We start from the raw sequence: 17,459 nt of genomic DNA on the forward strand, positions 1-17,459 counted from the left end.
ACTAAGGTTGGACAAAATATTACGAAAGCCAAGAGAGACAGACGGACATTGCTCAATCAACTCGGCGAAATCGGCCGAAAATAAATATGGGTGCTATATCCAAATCTGAACCGATTTCGATATAATTTGGCACATTTATTTCTAGACTGAATTCAGTCACACATTCCAAATTTCATCGAAATCGGAAATATATAGCGTGTTTGGTACAGAAAATACGTGAAATCGGCCGAAAATATATATGGGAGCTATATCCAAATCTGAACCGATTTCTATATAATTTGGCACACTTATTTCTGGACCAAATTCAGTCAAACATTTCAAATTTCATTAAAATCGGACGTATATAGCGTGATTGGTGCAGCACATACGTGAAATCGGGCGAACATATATATGGGAGCTATATCCAAATCTGAACCGATTTCGATATAATTTGGCACATTTATTTCTGGACTGAATTCAGTCACACATTCCAAATTTCATCAAAATTGGACGTATATAGTGTGTTTGGTGCAGCAAATACGTGAATTCGGGCAAAAATATATATGGGAGCTATATCCAAATCTGAACCGATTTTCACCAAAAGCAATAGCGTTCTTCCTACGGCTAAAAAAGTTGTAGTCCCCAATTTTCAGCTGAATCGGACAAAAAATGCGACCTGTACGTTGCGAACAAAAATACATGGACAGACGGATGGACATGCATAAATCGACTCAGAAAGTGATTATATGTATATCCCCAAAAGGAACTATGGGTCTATTACAAATGCACAAAGACATAATACACCTTACCACTGTGTGGTGTAGGGTATAAAAAATATACCAAAAAATTGTTGGTAGTTTTCTTGGAAAAATTCATGTAAATTACTTTTTTGGGCTTTACAAGTGGGGGTCACCCGTTAAGATACGCCGTTCGGCCTCGTCGATAAACAGTAGGTCCCATATCATTAAGCTAATTTGAATCGGAGTGCACTCGTTCATTTGAGAGAAGTCTCACTTGGGCCTTCTTGGATGTTTGTGTAACAATTATTACTTCTCTCATAGTTATTAGAATATGTCTTAGTGTGAGTTACAAAGAAAATAAAATGTGATAATAAAAAATGTGGATTCAAGTGAAAGATCGAAGCTGTTGTAAATCTATTCTCATGTTTACTTATGTAAGATACGTTCTTTATCTGTCCACCTACTTGAAAATCAATCAAACTAAAAGGTATATTAAATATGGGTTAATAAAATAAAGGTCACGAAGTTTCAAGAATATATACTCGTATCCAATAAATTACAAGTTATGGCGAATAAGAACGTAAAAATACATAAATACACAATCAAGGTAAAAATTATTTAAATTTTTACAACATTTCTGGATTTACGTCACTCTATTCAGCATCATTCTAATGTTTATATAAGCTGTTATATATAGCACTTTAAAAACGTGCTGCTATTCCTCGCACTTTGTAAACTATCTGTTAGTTAAAAATATCACAATAAAAATATAATCATTTATATGTAATCAATTTCTTTTATGGACATGTCAGGTTACCATATTTGGGACAAGTGACAAAATAAAAATAAAAACTGGAAACTAAAACTATAAACTCTTCATTAAATATTGAATACGAGATGAAAGAACCCACGCAGTGACAAGAGCGCCATCAATAAAGCAGTCAGCCAGCCAGCCAATAATTAAGGCCACATTAAACGGAGGCATAGACAAATCATTAAAGTAAATGAATTATTGTTGGTGTTGTCTAAATAAGTATATTAAATTTTAATATTTAAAATTTGCTTGAGTTTCATATCTTTATATTTTACAAATAGTGATTCAATATTTTTAAAATATAAGTAGGGTAGAAGGGTGGGTTTCACCACTGAGGCACGACAATAGAATATTTTCCTGAAAACTATAACTTTTTTTAACATTGTTAATAAATAAATTGTGGATTTAACGATAATATTTCACGTGGCAAATTGTGACCGGCGAAAAATAATTTTCATCCATAAGACAATTGCTTGTTAGCGTAGGTGCGTGTCCCTGTGGCGAAAGCTCCCCTTCTTACCTTTATATTATTTACTTTTATAATAATTTATTAAAGAAAGCTAAAACAAATGTTTAAATGTTTTTTATCTTATGAAACTAAATAATAAACAATGATAATAATCTTACATACCAAAAGTAAAAGACGTACATTTTTATAGCTTTTAAAATAGGTAATCACACGGGTAGGCCGTTTTTGGCAAACAGAGATTGCTATCTATCTTAGTTTTTTGTCGTAGACAAATATTATGCAAAAAAATCAATTATACATTTGCAGATTGCTAAGGGTATTAACACTTTAAGGGGGGTTTAATTATTGCCAGAGGGGCAGCTACCTACGGATATCATCTATTCTATCACCTACATACAATTTATATATAAAAAATAAGTCATAAAAACAGATTCGTTGAATCACAGTTTAAAAACAAAACATATCATAACAATATAAAAATAAAAGCAGAGGAAAAAAGCTAAACATATTTATCTAAAACAAACATAAAAGCAGATAAATAGAGGCCAAACTAAACAGTAGACAACAAATAAATTTGTCATATTAGTATGACATCGGAATAATATTCAATTTGACATTTCTTAACTTAAACTTAAGACTAAACGACTTTAGACACACAATCTTTGATTTAGAGTAGATTGTTGCGTGAATTATAGGCACCCAGGAAGGTATTACATTTGGGACAATAATGATTACCGGTACGACAGCTATTCATACAATACGGCACCACACAAGCACAACAGCACCATCTGTATAGTTATAAATGAAGGAGAAATATTAATACAAATGAAATATTAAACAACTTTACGAAGGGATGCTGGTTATAAGAATGTATTTGTCAAATACAGTTGCTATCTTTGGAAGTTCTTCTTATCTAGTTTGTGTGGTATAAAGATAAATGTCCTTATAGCCGCATTCAATTTTACTTACCCCACTAGACATAAAATGAATGCACACAAATGTGTCTTAGAATTTGGTGTATAGGCCATGCGCGAAACTTTGGAGGCACCACAAGAGGGACAAGTCACTTTAGATGGATTAGGGCCGAGTTGTGCAGATAATGGTGGCATTGGTTGAACTAGAAAAAATAAATAAAGAAAATGTTATTGCTTGTTTTTATCCAAAAGAAGAAATATACGTTTATACGAATTAAAAATAAAATCCAAAACAAAAACAATTTTTTATACCCTCAGCATTTATACTAACGAGGTATATACACTTTCATACGGGCAAAATGTGCCTCATCGAAATAATGGTTTTAGACTCCAAGTATGTTTCGACGAAATGTGTTTCAGGCAATTTGGAGTTGATTTAGCCATGTCCGTCCGTCTGTCTGACAGGATGGAGCGCACGATAACTCTCGAACGGATTAACCAATTCGGTCAAAATTTGGCTTCCGTAATATTTTGTCAAAACTTAGTTTAAGTTCGAATATGGGTTATATCGGTCCACTCTTTCCGGGTCGCACCCACAAAAGTTCGAAAATGTTCGGAAAGTTTGCGCATACGACAATTCGTGAAGAAAGCAACCGATTTGGTCCATACTTTGCACATCGTGAAATTTCTACCAGCCTTAGACGAGGTTCCAATATGGACTCAATCGGTACACTCCTTCGGTTACCTCCCACACAAAATTTCGGAAAAGTTCAGTTTAGGTCCAGTTCTCGAATTTCTTTGATTTTTCTTGTAGCAACGTGAATTCACTGTCCCGCTTAAGACGGTACATGTATCATTAAGGGCAAGTCCATACTTCCTGAGAAAATAGCCTGAAAGATGCAAAAACCCCTATGGAGCGCAAGACAACTCTCGAACGGGTCAACCGACTTGGTCCACAATTTGGCCTTCGTAATATTTTGTACAAACATATTTTAAGTTCCATCATAAGCCATATCGGTCCACATGGTAGTTAGCAGTACCAGATTTTAGCATCTCGATATTCATAAGGGCACCTAGCTGTCTACAGATAAAAGAACAATAAATCAAATTGATTACTGTGAACATGTTTTGCCTTTTTAGGCGAAGATCATTTTTTTAAGATTAATTTTTTAATCGAGCTTTATGATCTATTATGCAAGTGAAAAAGGAAAGCCTACGATTCGAACCCACACACCCACCACTATGTGACATGCGTGTTTCGTCTTCGGTAAAGACTCTTCAGACATATCGACATATTGAAAGAAGAAAAGTTCGAGGACATCGAAGCCGCTCCACATCCGATATGTCTGAAGAGTCTTTACCGAAGACGAAACATGCATGTCACATAGTGGTGGGTGTGTGGGTTTGAATCGTCGGCTTTCCTTTTTCACTTGCATAATAGATCATAAAGCTCGATTAAAAAATTAATTTAAATTGATTACGTTGTGATCGTTCTGAGGAGCAAACACCAACTCCGATCACCACCTTTTTGCAGCAAAGGTACGTACACGATTAAACGTAGCAAATAAAGTACGAACAGCCACAACACGAACGTTGGACATCGGTAAAATGCAATCGCAACAGATAATTACAGTATATCTCACTCATTGGTCCAATTGCTTAATTAAAGCTCTTCTCGTTCCGATAGCATATCAGCACATGGCAAGGCATTGCCCACTCTATGCAAACGCCACAGAATCCATACTTGGATACCACCTTCACCAAGGTACCCATGGTACGCTCAGTGTCGTGCTGCTACCAAAGAGATGTATGCGACATATAAGGTTACTCTACAATCAATTAGCACCCGCTTGCAAGATGAACTAGTTCGGCATCAGTAATTCGTCGATTCTTAGGGTTACAGTAACTAGTTCCACTTTAGACCCCTCACAGTGCAATCAACTGTAAACTTTAACATGGGGATGTCATAGAAGGTAAACAATTGACTTTTTATGCATTAGCTGTAGATTATATTGTACTACCCTGTGGGGACGAAAATTCCAATTGTCGCAATTTAAGTAGTCCAGAACTAGTTCTAATCAGTACTAGTACAAATATTGGCCCCTAAGTAATGCGAAGGGAACCAATTGACACCTATATATCCCCAAGTAAACGACGAAGCGTCAGTTGTGACTATTTCCCACCACTTTTTTTATAAATAAACTGGTATATGACTGTAAACCTGGAACTAGTACAATACCACCTACAGGTAATGCATAGAGTGTCAATTGGTTACCTCCTATGACATCCCCATGTTAAAGTTTACAGTTGATTGCACTGTGAGGGGTCAGAAGTGGAACTAGTTACTGTAACGCTGAGAATCGACGAGTTTCCGATGCCGAACTAGCCCATCGCCCAAGCGGGTTAATATAAGAGTAAATAGTCGCAACTGACGCCTCGTCGTTTACTTGGGGATAAAAAGGTGACAATTGGTTCCCTTTGCATTACTTTGTGACAATTTGGTACTAGTTCGGCCTAGAATTATGTCTGGACTAATTGTGACAATTGGAATTTTCATTGGTAGCGGGTAGAGAGAAGAAGATGGCAAATTGTATATTTCCTTCGTATTCCCTTTTTATACCAGAACAATGTGAATAACACGTACATATGTTCAGTCCATCAGCACTAGATTCCTAACAGAATCTACTGCATTTATATGCAAGTTATTAAGAAAATGCAAATGTGAATTATTTATACAAAAAAATTGCGAAGCAGGCAACGCGTAGCGCGCGAGAGAGTTATCTGGAGAAAAGGAGAGAGATGAAAAGTCTTTTCCACTGGAAAAAAAGAGAAGTGGAAAAGCGGGTGTGTAAAAAAATCAAGATGAACAGGAGAAGGAAGCCCGAAAGTTCTACCCAAGTGTGAACCATCAAATTGATGACTTTGGTACAAGCACATCTTACTGCAGAATCGATCAAGGTAATTTGGTAACTGATACCGATAGAGTGCTAAGGATATGGAAAGAGCATTTTTCCAATCTGTTGGTATTCAATACTAGCGAAGTCGCCGAAGATACCACAGATCCAATCCCAGAAGATGGTATTGAGTGTATACCGCCCGACCAAGATGAGGTAAATACAGCATTTAACCGGTGTAGGAATAATAAGGGAGCATATGGCTTACTAGCCCAGGGGGCCTATTCTGTGAATTTTTAACAAGTTTTCTCGTAGCTTACACTGTGCAACACGAAAATTATTAACCATATTCTGACACCGCAGTGTAATAGAACACCAAAAATGAGAAGACACGTGTCTCGCCGTTTTTCCCTATCTCATCAACTTTCGCGGTTATAGGCCTCCAAAGGTTTGAGGCTTTGATGTAAAAAGGGTCATTAAGTCAGGACTATATCTTCCAAACCGTTAGGAAATTTGAATTTATCTCAGAGGCAAAGTTGTAGCTCTTGTCTTAAAGAACAAAAATTGTGAACACATATAACCCGTCAAGCTTCATCTGCAAGGTCAAAATCGCCCTGGTCAAATTTCTTTTAAAACTTTCCTCAAGTTTTGTTATACAGCTTTCAAACCGATCAAATTTGAAGCAAACAACCAACTTCAAAAATGTACCTCAGATCTCAATAAACATCTTTCTAGAATATACGAACTCTGTAGAAACGGATCTTAATGGTCAAAATAGCAAAACAATTGGGATTTTTATCCTATTTTCTAGGATTCTGCTCCATAGATATTAAACCGTTCAAAATTCAAGAAAACAATCAACCACAATAGTATAGCAAAGGCTTCAATAAACAACTTTCTGGAAGATGCGAAATGTCTATGAACGGTTCTTAATGGCAAAAATAGCAAAAATCTTTTGAAAATATACAATTTTTATACTTTTTTCTCAGACTCTGGTCGAAAGATACGCAACCGCCCAAAAATTAAGGATACCGTTAACCACAAAAATGTACCTAAGATTTCAATAAACAACTTTTTAGAACATATGAACATTCTAGGAATGATTCTAAGGGCTGAAATTCACGAACAATTAACTTTTTTAACATTCCCCCTGCTCATGTTTGGAAATAACAAACTGTTAAAAACTCAAAGAAATTTGAAAGGTTTGTTATTTACGGAACCGAACAGGAAAGAATGACCTAAAATAATCGAATTTTGAGCTTGAAGAATCGTTCCTAGAATCTTTAATTGTTCTAGAAACTTGTTTGTTGAAATCTAAGGTACATTTTTGTAGTTGACTGTATCCTTAATTTTTAGGCGGTTGCGTATCTTTGGACCAGAGTCTGAGAAAAAAGTATAAAAATTGGATATTTTCAAAAGATTTTTGCTATTATTACCATTAAGAACCGTTCATAGACATTTCGCATATTCCAGAAAGTTGTTTATTGAAGCCTTCGCTAAACTATTGTGGTTGATTGTTTTCTTGAATTTTGAACGGTTTAATATCTTTGGAGCAGAATCCTAGAAAAGAGGATAAAAATCCCAATTGTTTTGCTATTTTGACCATTAAGATCCGTTTATACAGAGTTCGTATATTCTAGAAAGATGTTTATTGAGATCTAAGGTACATTTTTGTAGTTGGTTGTTTGCTTCAAATTTGATCGGTTTGAAAGCTGTATAACAAAACATGAGAAAAGTTTTAAAAGAAATTTGACCAGGGCGATTTTGACTTTGCAGATGAAGCTTGACGGGTTATATGTGTTCACAATTTTTGTTCTTTAAGACAAGAGCTACAACTTTGCCTCTGAGATAAATTCAAATTTCCTAACGGTTTGGAAGATATAGTCCTGACTTAATGACCCTTTTTACATCAAAGCCTCAAACCTTTGGAGGCCTATAACCGCGAAAGTTGATGAGATAGGGAAAAACGGCGAGACACGTGTCTTCTCATTTTTGGTGTTCTATCACACAGCGGTGTCAGAATATGGTTAATAAAAAATGACTCAAAAAATTACACACAGTGTTATTTTACAATAATTTTATTTGTTTGTTTTGTTTTTGTTACAATAACAATAGAAATTTAAACAATGTCGATATTTGTTAAAGGTACAGAATAGGTCTACATCTGTATGCATCAGTTAGTTAGCACCATCCGGCAGGAAGAACGCGTACCGGATGACCGGAACCTGAGCATGCTTTTTTCCGTCCTCTAAAAAAGAATGTAAGACTATCAGCTCAAACTATAGGGACATAAGTCTGCTCCACATTGCGACTAAAGCCTGTGGTTAACGAAATAATTGGGTCATATCAATGAGGCTCTAGACCTGGAAAATCTACCATTGACCATGAATTTACCGTGCGGCAAATCCAGGAAAAAACCCAAGAGATGTTTATTATAATGCAGTCTTCGACAGCCCTATACGTTCGAAGGTATTCCAAGCCATACCTGAATTTGGTATCCACGCAGAGTTCATTCGGCTTTGTAAAATGCAATTTACTGATACCCGGTCTTCAGAACCTCTTCGATGCTAACGTATGCACATAATGGTTTTAGACCCCAAGTATGTTTGTACGAAATCCGTTTCAGACAATTTGGAGGCTGCCTGCCTGGTTGGAGCGCATGATAACTCTCGAACGGATCACTCGATTTGTCCAAAATTAGTTTAAGTTCGAACATGAGCCATATTGGTCCACTCCTTCAGGTACTTCCCCCACAAAAGTTCCACATTTTCCCCTAAAATGGCCCGTACGAAAACTCTCGAAGGCAGTAAGAGATTTGGCCCATCGTAAAATTTCAGACATACATCAAGTTCGAATATGAATTGTATAGGTCTTCTCCTTGGATACGTACCTCCTACTCAAAATTTCACAAAATCGAAGTTTAACAGCTGATCGCTTTGATTTTTTGCAACAACTTTTATTCGATGTTCCCATTACGTCGGTACAAGTTTCAGGGGCAAGTCCATATTTCCTGAGAAAATATTCTGAAAGCTATAAAAAAACCTATGGCACTACGCACCACGGAACCACCCAAATTTGGCCATCGTAATATTTAGTCTAAACATAGTTTAAGTTCGAAGATGGGTCATATCGTTCCACGCCTTCGGGCACCTCCCACAAAAGTTAAAAAATGTCACTAACTGTAAAAGACAGTAAGCGATTTGCTCCATATTTTGTAATATTTCTACCTGACCCACACAAAATTTCGGAGAAGTGCAACCTGAAAGTTGCAACAATGTGTATTCGCTGCCCCCATTATGTAGGTAAAGCCTTTTTAGAGGCAAGACCATACTTTCAGAGAAAATTACACGAATGCTGTAAAAATCCCCTATTGAACCTTGTGTAGTGACATCAACCGAGTCGGTCTCAAATTTTGCCCTCGTAATGTTTGTCCAAACTTATGTAGTTTATGTTAGAAGATGGTCAATATTGGTCTTCTCCTTAGGGTACCTCCACCACAAAAATTCAACATCTTTGTTTAAGTGAAGTTTATGATCTGTTCGAAGCTCCTTTTTGGTCCACAACTCCTCTTATTATTTCTCAAAAATAATTTTGGGAGGTCTCAGAATTCTGTTGTCTTCTATTGGGAAGTATTTACTTGCCAAAAATATATGCCTTTTAAAACTTTTGGGACTTCGTTCGAAAGTTATTGAGGGCACGTAACCAGTGTCAACAAATTTTGGTGCATAGATTCACAGAGAACGCAAAACCTTCAAAATATGTGGCCACAAGTTACCACTATGTTAGAGATATATAAAAATGTGAACAGAACCATCTTCAAACTTTATCTAAGTGTGGTAGAAATATTACGCAGCGCAAAGTTTGGACAAAATTGCTTATTGATACATCAGTTATTCTTCGGTGGGCGTCAAATTCCTTATTTCTATGCCGCACATTTTTAATCGTTTCAAAGTGCACAGTAGTATAGATGCCATAAAGTGTGGCATTAAGTACATCGAACAAATTAATGGATTTTTTTCTTAAAGATTTTTGTGTGTTCCAGAAAATTACGAATTTTGAGCCCTACCAATTATTTGGACAAAGTTCTAAGATTATTCCCAACAACAGCTATTTTGACAGCTAGATAAATTTCTATTTGTAAAGTGTGTTAGGAGGATTCATAACTTAATTAAAAACCTGAACATGATCTGTATCTGCGTAATATTTGCAGCTGATAACAGAATAACAACATCTTGTGACGTAAATAAAAATTAGCAATTAAATAATTTAAAATTTAAATTTTGAATGTACTTCTAACGATGTTATACCACCCCATAAATGAGTCATTAAGATTTGTTAGTAATGTAAAAAAAATAAGTTGAAAGTCCAATTACAAACATTATTTACTTATTAATTCATAACATTTCCTCAGGTTCCACTTGAAATTCTTATTACATATTCACATCTATCCATAGCCATTGCGTTTGCACTTTTACTTTCCATTAAATTTTATTAAATTTTTTGAATGTCTTCAAGAAAGTGAGAAACTTAAAGGCTGATTCCACATTACAAAGGTGATGAGTTTCCGCATAGTCAGACCCAGACAATGTAAAAGCCACAGAATATAGTAATTAATAAAAATTACAAAAAATATGTATTGTATTTTCATTGCAATTGCGGTCAAAAGTTACGCTTCAATGAACTTTTTCGCTGTGTAATAAATGAGGCGAAGTAACTAAGCAAAGCAACCGCAAAAAAGAAACAACCAACTACCCATACCCATGTTAAGTGAAACGCCGATATACTGTTGAAATAAGTTAACAATTTGCAATGGCGTATCAGCAGCAGTGGTGGTTTAGTGGGGCTTTAGCCTTTGTGTAGAAAATGCAACTCATAGAAATATGCGAAATATTAAAGAAAAATTTAACACATAACCCTATCGAGTGAGGACCTGCTCCATTTAATGATAGAAAGAGACCACAGGTATTTATAGAGACTACAGGTATTTTTGTGACAAAAGATGTTCACTGAGATCAGACCTTAAAGAGACCAGTAGTGCGATTCTCTAACTCATTTTTTGAGTTAACGACAAATATCGGTAACATAAAAATGCAAAATTATGAATGAAAAGTTCAAATAAAAGTTGACAACACTGCTGCTATCGGTAGAACTTTACGACTACTTTTCATAGGACGTAAACTTACCGAAATATATCGTTGATTATCGAAGTTATACAATTAAAATTTACCGATTTTTGTCTTTAACACAAAAATTGAGTTACAGAATTCCACTACAGAGATATTTATAGAGATTAGAGATCTTTATAGAGACCAGAGGTATCATAGAGACATCAGGTGCATAGACAATGAGGTTTAACTCTGATAATAGGTCCATCATAGTTATAACATGTCTCTAGAACCTCTACAGAGGCCCCTCTAAGAGATTCTGGTTTATATAAAGACCTCCGGTCTCTATTGAAACCTGGGATCTCTATAAAAAAACTGAGGTCTCAATAAATACCTGAAGTCTTTATAAAGCCCAAAGGTATTTATAGCGAACAGAGGTCTTTATATGAAAAAATCTTTATGGGGGCCAAAGGTCTCTACAATAACCAGATGCCTCTTTACAGATCTGTGGTCTTCATAAACATCTGAGGTCTCCGTAAAAATATGAGTTTTTTATAATGACCTGATATATTTATAAAGAGCTGAGTTATCTATTCCTAACGACCTGTAGTGGGATTCTGTAACTCATTTTTGCTGTTATCGATAATTGTCGGTAAAATTAAAATGCTTATAATTTCGATAATTAGCGAAAATTTTCGGTAAGATAACGATGAATAAAAAGTAGTCGCTAGCCTCTACCGACACAAACAGTGATGCCAACTTTTCTTTATGTTTTTAGTCATAATTTTGCGATTTAATTTTACCGATTTTTGTCGGTAACAACAAAAATGAGTTACAGAATCCCACTACTGAGGTCTCCATTAAGACATGTGTTATTAACAAAGACTTTTGGTTCCTACATAGACCCGAGGTTTGTATAACAACCTGAGGCGTCTAAAAAATCCTGTCGTCTCTTTAATATCCTGAGGTCTCTTTAAACATTCTAGATCTCTATGAAGACATGATGTCTCTATAAAGACCTGAGGTCTCTCGCCTATATAAAATTTTGAAGTCTCTATGATATAGATGAACAAGATGAGCACTCCCTTTACTTTTTCGCACGATTCCCCATATAAATGCTCTCTTCGCTTTCATCATTGCTCTATGAAGATCTGAGGTCTCTATAAAAAGCGGAGGACTGTATAAAGACCTGAGGTCTGTATAAGGACCTGAGGTATGTATAAAGCCCTGAGGTCTCCACAAAGACCTGAGGTCTCTTTAAAGATCTGAGGTCTCTATAAAGACCTGAGGTCCCTATAAAGACTTGAGATTTCTAGGTCTGAGGACTTGAGGTCTTTATAAAGATATGTGGTTTCTATAAAGACCTCAGGTTTTTATTAAGACCCCCGGTCTATATAAACAGCTGTGGTCTCTATAAGAATCTGAGGTCCCTACAAAGACCTGAGGTCTCTATAAAGACCTGAGGTCTCTATAAAGACCTGAGGTCTCTATAAAGATCTTAGGTCTCTATAAAGACCTGAGGTCTCTATAAAGACCAGAGGTCTCTATAAAGAACTGAGGTCTCTATAAAGACCTGAGGTCTCTATAAAAACCTGAGGTCTCTACAAAGAGCTGAGGTCTCTATAAGGACATGTGGTCTCTATAAACAGCTGAGGTCTTTATTAAGACCTGAGGTCTCTATAGAAAACATATGGTCTCTATAAAGACCTGAAGTTACTATAAAGTCCCGAGGCTTTTATTAAGACCTGAGGTGTCTATAGAGACCTAAGGTCTCTCCAAAACCTGAGGTCTCTACAAAGACCTGAAGTCTCTATAAAGACCTGAGGTCTCTACAAAGTCCTGAGGTCTCTACAAAGACCTGAGGTCTCTATAAAGACCTGAGGTCTTTATTAAGACATAAGTTATCTATAAAGACCTGAGGTCTCTATAAAGTCCTGAGGTCTCTACAAAGAGCTGAGGTCTCAATAAAGACCTGCGGTCTCTATAAAGACCTGCGGTCTCTATAAAGACCTGCGGTCTCTATAAAGACCTGCGGTCTCTATAAAGACCTGAGGTCTCTCTATAAAAACCTGAGGTCTCTCTATAAGGACCTGAGGTTCCTATAAATACCTGAGGTCTCTATAGAGACCTGAGGTCTCTATTAATACATGAGGTCGCTATAAAGACCTGAGGTCTCTATAAAGACCTGAGGTCTCTCTATAAAGACCTGAGGTCTCTCTATAAGGACTTGAGGTTCCTATAAAGACCTGAGGTCTTTATTAATACATGAGGTCGCTATAAAGACCTGAGGTCTTTATAAAGACCTGCGGTCACTATAAAGACTTGAGGTCTCTATAAAGACCTGCGGTCGCTATAAAGACTTGAGGTCTCTATAAAGACCTGCGGTCTCTATAAAGACCTGAGGTCTCTCTATAAAGACCTGAGGTCTCTATAAAAACCTGAGGTCTCTATGAAGACCTGATGTCTCTATAAAGACCTGAGGTTTCTATAAAAACCTGAGGTCTCAATGAAGACCTGCGGTTTCTATAAAGAACTGCGGTCTCTATTAAGACCTGCGGTCTCTATTAAGACCTGCGGTCTCTATAAAGACCTGAGGTCTCTCTATAAAGACCTGAGGTTCCTATAAAGGCCTGAGGTCTCTATAAAAAACATATGGTCTCTTTAAAGACCTGAGACCTCTATAAAGATATAAGGTATTAATAAGATCTGAAGCCTCTATAAAGACCTGAGGTCTCCACAGAAACCGCAGGTCTCTATAAAGTCCTGAGGTCTCTACAAAGAGCTGAGGTCTCAATAAAGACCTGCGGTTTGTATAAAGACCTGCGGTCTCTATAAAGACCTGAGGTCTCCCTATAAAGACCAGAGGTCTCTCTATAAAGACCTGAGGTTCCTATAAAGACCTGAGGTCTCTATATAGACCTGAGGTCTTTATTAAGACATGAGGTCGCTATAAATACCTGAGGCCTTTATTAAATCCTGAGGTCTCTATAAAGACCTGAGGTCTCTATAAAGACCTGCGGTCGCTATAAAGACTTGAGGTCTCAATAAAGACCTGGGGTCTCTATAAAGACCTGCGGGCGCTATCAAGACTTGAGGTCTCAATAAAGAACTGCGGTCTCTATAAAGACCTGAGGTCTCTCTATAAAGACATGAGGTCGCTATAAAGACCTGAGGTCTCTATAAAGACCTGAGGTATCTATAAAGAAATGAAGTCTCTATAAAGACCAGATGTCTGTATAAAAACCTGAGGTACCTACAAAGAGCTGAGGTCTCTATAAAGACCTGAGGTTCCTACAAAGAGCTGAGGCCTCTACAAAGACCAGAGGTCTCTATAAAGACCTGAGACCTGTATAAAGAAATAAGGTATTTATTAAGATCTGAAGCCTCTATAAAGACCTGCGGTCTCTATAAAGACCTGAGGGTCTCCACAGAGACCTGAGGTCTCTATAAGGACATGTGGTCTCTATAAAGACCTGAGGTCTTTATTAAGACATGAGGTCTCTATAAAAACATATGGTCCCTATAAAGACCTGAGATTTCTATAAAGACCCGAGGCCTTTATTAAGACCTGAGGTGTCTATAGAAACCTAAAGTCTCTACAAAGACCTGAAGTCTCTTTAAAGAAATGTGGTCTCTGTAAAGTCCTGAGGTCTGTTTAAAGACATGAGGTCTTTATTAAAATCTGAGGCCTCTATAAAAACCTGCTGTCTCTACAAAGACCTGAGGTCTGAGGAAGACCTGAGGTCTCTACATAGACCTAAAGTTTCTACAAAGACCTGAGGTCACTATAAAGATTTAAGGGTCTCTATAAAGCCCTGGGGTCTCTGTAAAGACTTGAGGTCTCTATAAAGACCTGAGGTCCCTACAAAGACCTGAGGTCTCTACAAAGACCTAAAGTCTCTATAAAGACCTGAGGACTCTACAAAAACCTGAGGTCTCTACAAAGTCCTGAGGTCTCTATAAAGCCCTGAGGTCTCAACAAAGACCTGAGGTCTCTATAAAGCCCTGAGATCTCTATAAAGCCCTGAGGTCTCTATAAAGACCTGCGGTCTCAATAAAGACCTGAGGTCTCTACAAAGAGTTGTGTTCTCTATAAAGACCTGAGGTCTCTTTAAAATCATGTGGTCTGTATAAAGACCTGAGGTCTCTGACCTAAGGTCTATATAAAAACCTGAGGTCTATACAAAGACCTGAGGTCTCTATAAAGACATGTGGTCTGTGTAAAGACCTGAGGTCTTTATTAAGACATGAGGTCTCAATAAAGACCTGAGGTCTCTACAAAGAGCTGTGTTCTCTATAAAGACCTGAGGTCACTATAAACACCTGACGTGTCTACAAAGACTGTGACCTCTACAAAGACATAGCATGGTGAATGCCTGAGGTCGCTACAAAGGCCTTAGGTATCTATAAAGATCTGAGATATCTATAAAGACCTGATTTCTCTATAACCTGAGTACTTTTTAGAGACCTCTAACAGACACCTAGGTCTTTATAGATACCAGGGGTTTTTTAGGTCTATGTAGAGGCCGTAGGTATTTGCAGAAAACTTAGATCTTAGTGAGAACCTCAGTGGTTTTATAGAGATGCGTGCCACTGGTTTTTATAGAGGCCTCAGCTCTGTAGATCCTTTTTATAGGAGCCAAAAAAATTTTGTAAACATTATCGTTTTTTTAGCTTTCCAAAAAATTGGCCATAATCTACAACCTGCTGTATTGCATAATTCAAGCTTTGAGCCAAATTAAAAAAAGAAAACGAAATAAAAACAAGTAAGAACAGACTATAGTCGGACGGGGCCGACCATGTGATACCCTATACCACTATCCCTGTGCACTAGCTTTCCGGGCTAGCTGTTATAAGATGTGCATTAGAAATTTTACCAATTTTCACACAAAAGTTTTGATCAATTTAACCCGCTAAATATTATCCGATCATACCGTTGACTTGCACGCTACTCCTTCATCTCAAACCAAAACTACGTTTAAAATTTCGCGCCGATCGGACTATTATTGCGACCTACAGAGCGGCTACAAAATCGAGCAAAAATTTTGTTTTTGGTCCATTTCATCCCTTTAACATTTCACGATCATCGCCAAAAACTAATCAGTTCTATTCTGGTCCAAACCCGACCTCCATACTAAATTTCGTGACAATCGGTCCATAATTGCGGCCTCTAGCTTGATTACAATTTTTAATGGACGGACAGACGGACGGACGGACGGACGGACACACATCGCTAAATCGCTTTATCTCGTCGAGATATGAAGTTTGGTATACCACATGAGGGGTCTACGACGAATATTTCGCGGCGTTACATGAATTTTTGGGAAAACAAACTTATTATACCCTTTTCCACATTGTGGTATAGGGTATAAATACCAGCAATTAAAAACATTTAAAATTTTCCTACAGTTTTTTGTCTAGGTTAGGCCGTAGTCATCGTCGTTGTTGGTGTTGCTACGTTTGGCAGTTTAATGTCGTAATCGTTTGTTGCACTTACCTGTGGTTGGAATATTGTCCGATGGTAATTGGTGGTGGTGAGGTGGCGCTGAGACGCTGGGCACAGTGGGTTGATTTGTTATTACTTGGGTTGGAGGGTACACAACTTGATCTCCCATACTGCTGTGCTGAGGCGGCATAACAGGAGCTGTGGGATTAGCATATGGAACAGTTGCCGGCGATGACCAGCCAATTTTTTGATTTGATGATTGGGGTTGTTCCCCCACTGCCACATCGTAGGATGGTGGTGCCTCAATGGGCAAACCAATGGATGCAGCAGCAGAGGTACGTTGATCAGTTGGCATTGCATTGGGATCGGGATAAAGCATGGCGTGTTTTTGATCCATGGTCGTTTTTGCAAACCGGATTGATTTTAATGAGATGGTAGCAACGTTTTAAACAAGAATTCGAATAATCTTTTTTGATTGCAAAATTATTTTTTTTTTAATTTTTCTTTTATTTTTTGCTTCGCACAATCACTTTTAGCTCGGTGTTAAATATACACATCAACACGCCGTTTTACGTTGCGATCGGCCAAAACTCTGAAAAACAACTAAAGAAGCAAAGTTCGAACTTGAGTTTTCAATGCAGGTTTTTTTTTTGTTTTTTGTTGATTTAATTTACGTTTGTGTTTGTTGTTGTTTTTTTTTTGGTTGGTTTGTTTGTTAAACTCTCTGCCACGGAAGGTTTTTACTTTGCTTTTGATTGTTGTGACGTCATAAGCCAAACAGCCAGCCGCCAGCCAACTCAGCAGCAATAGAGAATCTCTAAAATGCTCTATTCATTTCGTTGTCGGTAACACACAGAAAGAAGATTTGATAAGACGCTGTGTGCCTGGTATTTAAACCTAGTCACAGCGGCATCTGTATCTATCTGCAAAGTTGGTTTATTGCTGGTACTTTTTTTCTTCGTTATCTATGGCCACAAATACACAATAACAAACATTAACTGAAAAACAATTACGCTTGTGGACCAAAGCAGTTAATAGAATTTTTCCTTTAATGAAATTAAAAAAGTCTGTTGTTATGAGCAATACAGTGGCGGCAGT

General features: G+C 37.2%; 1 protein-coding gene across 1 annotated transcript; it reads right to left on the reverse strand.

Annotated features, from left to right (window-relative positions):
* Positions 1-1,734: 1,734 nt before the first annotated feature.
* On the reverse strand, positions 1,735-17,459 carry LOC141404751 (lipopolysaccharide-induced tumor necrosis factor-alpha factor). The gene is made up of 4 exons (XM_073988457.1): positions 17,036-17,459; positions 16,413-16,964; positions 2,972-3,119; positions 1,735-2,790 (listed from the first exon to the last, which is right to left on the reverse strand). Exons 2-4 carry the CDS (start codon positions 16,756-16,758, stop codon positions 2,670-2,672), a joined length of 615 nt encoding a protein of 204 aa, XP_073844558.1. The 5' UTR covers positions 16,759-16,964; positions 17,036-17,459; the 3' UTR covers positions 1,735-2,669.

This window comes from Musca autumnalis, unplaced genomic scaffold (genome assembly GCF_047663935.1).
Source record: "Musca autumnalis isolate F117 unplaced genomic scaffold, ASM4766393v1 scaffold_5, whole genome shotgun sequence".
Taxonomy (NCBI): domain Eukaryota; kingdom Metazoa; phylum Arthropoda; class Insecta; order Diptera; family Muscidae; genus Musca; species Musca autumnalis.

Bases quoted from the DNA above. Each gene is read 5' to 3' on its own strand.
- LOC141404751 (XM_073988457.1), bottom strand. From the start codon at position 16,758: ATGGATCAAAAACACGCCATGCTTTATCCCGATCCCAATGCAATGCCA. The intron at 3,120-16,412 runs GTAAGTGCAACA...TATTTTTTCTAG, and splicing joins GGACAATATTCCAACCACAG to TTCAACCAATGCCACCATTA. The intron at 2,791-2,971 runs GTAAGTAAAATT...ATAACTATACAG, and splicing joins TTCATTTTATGTCTAGTGGG to ATGGTGCTGTTGTGCTTGTG.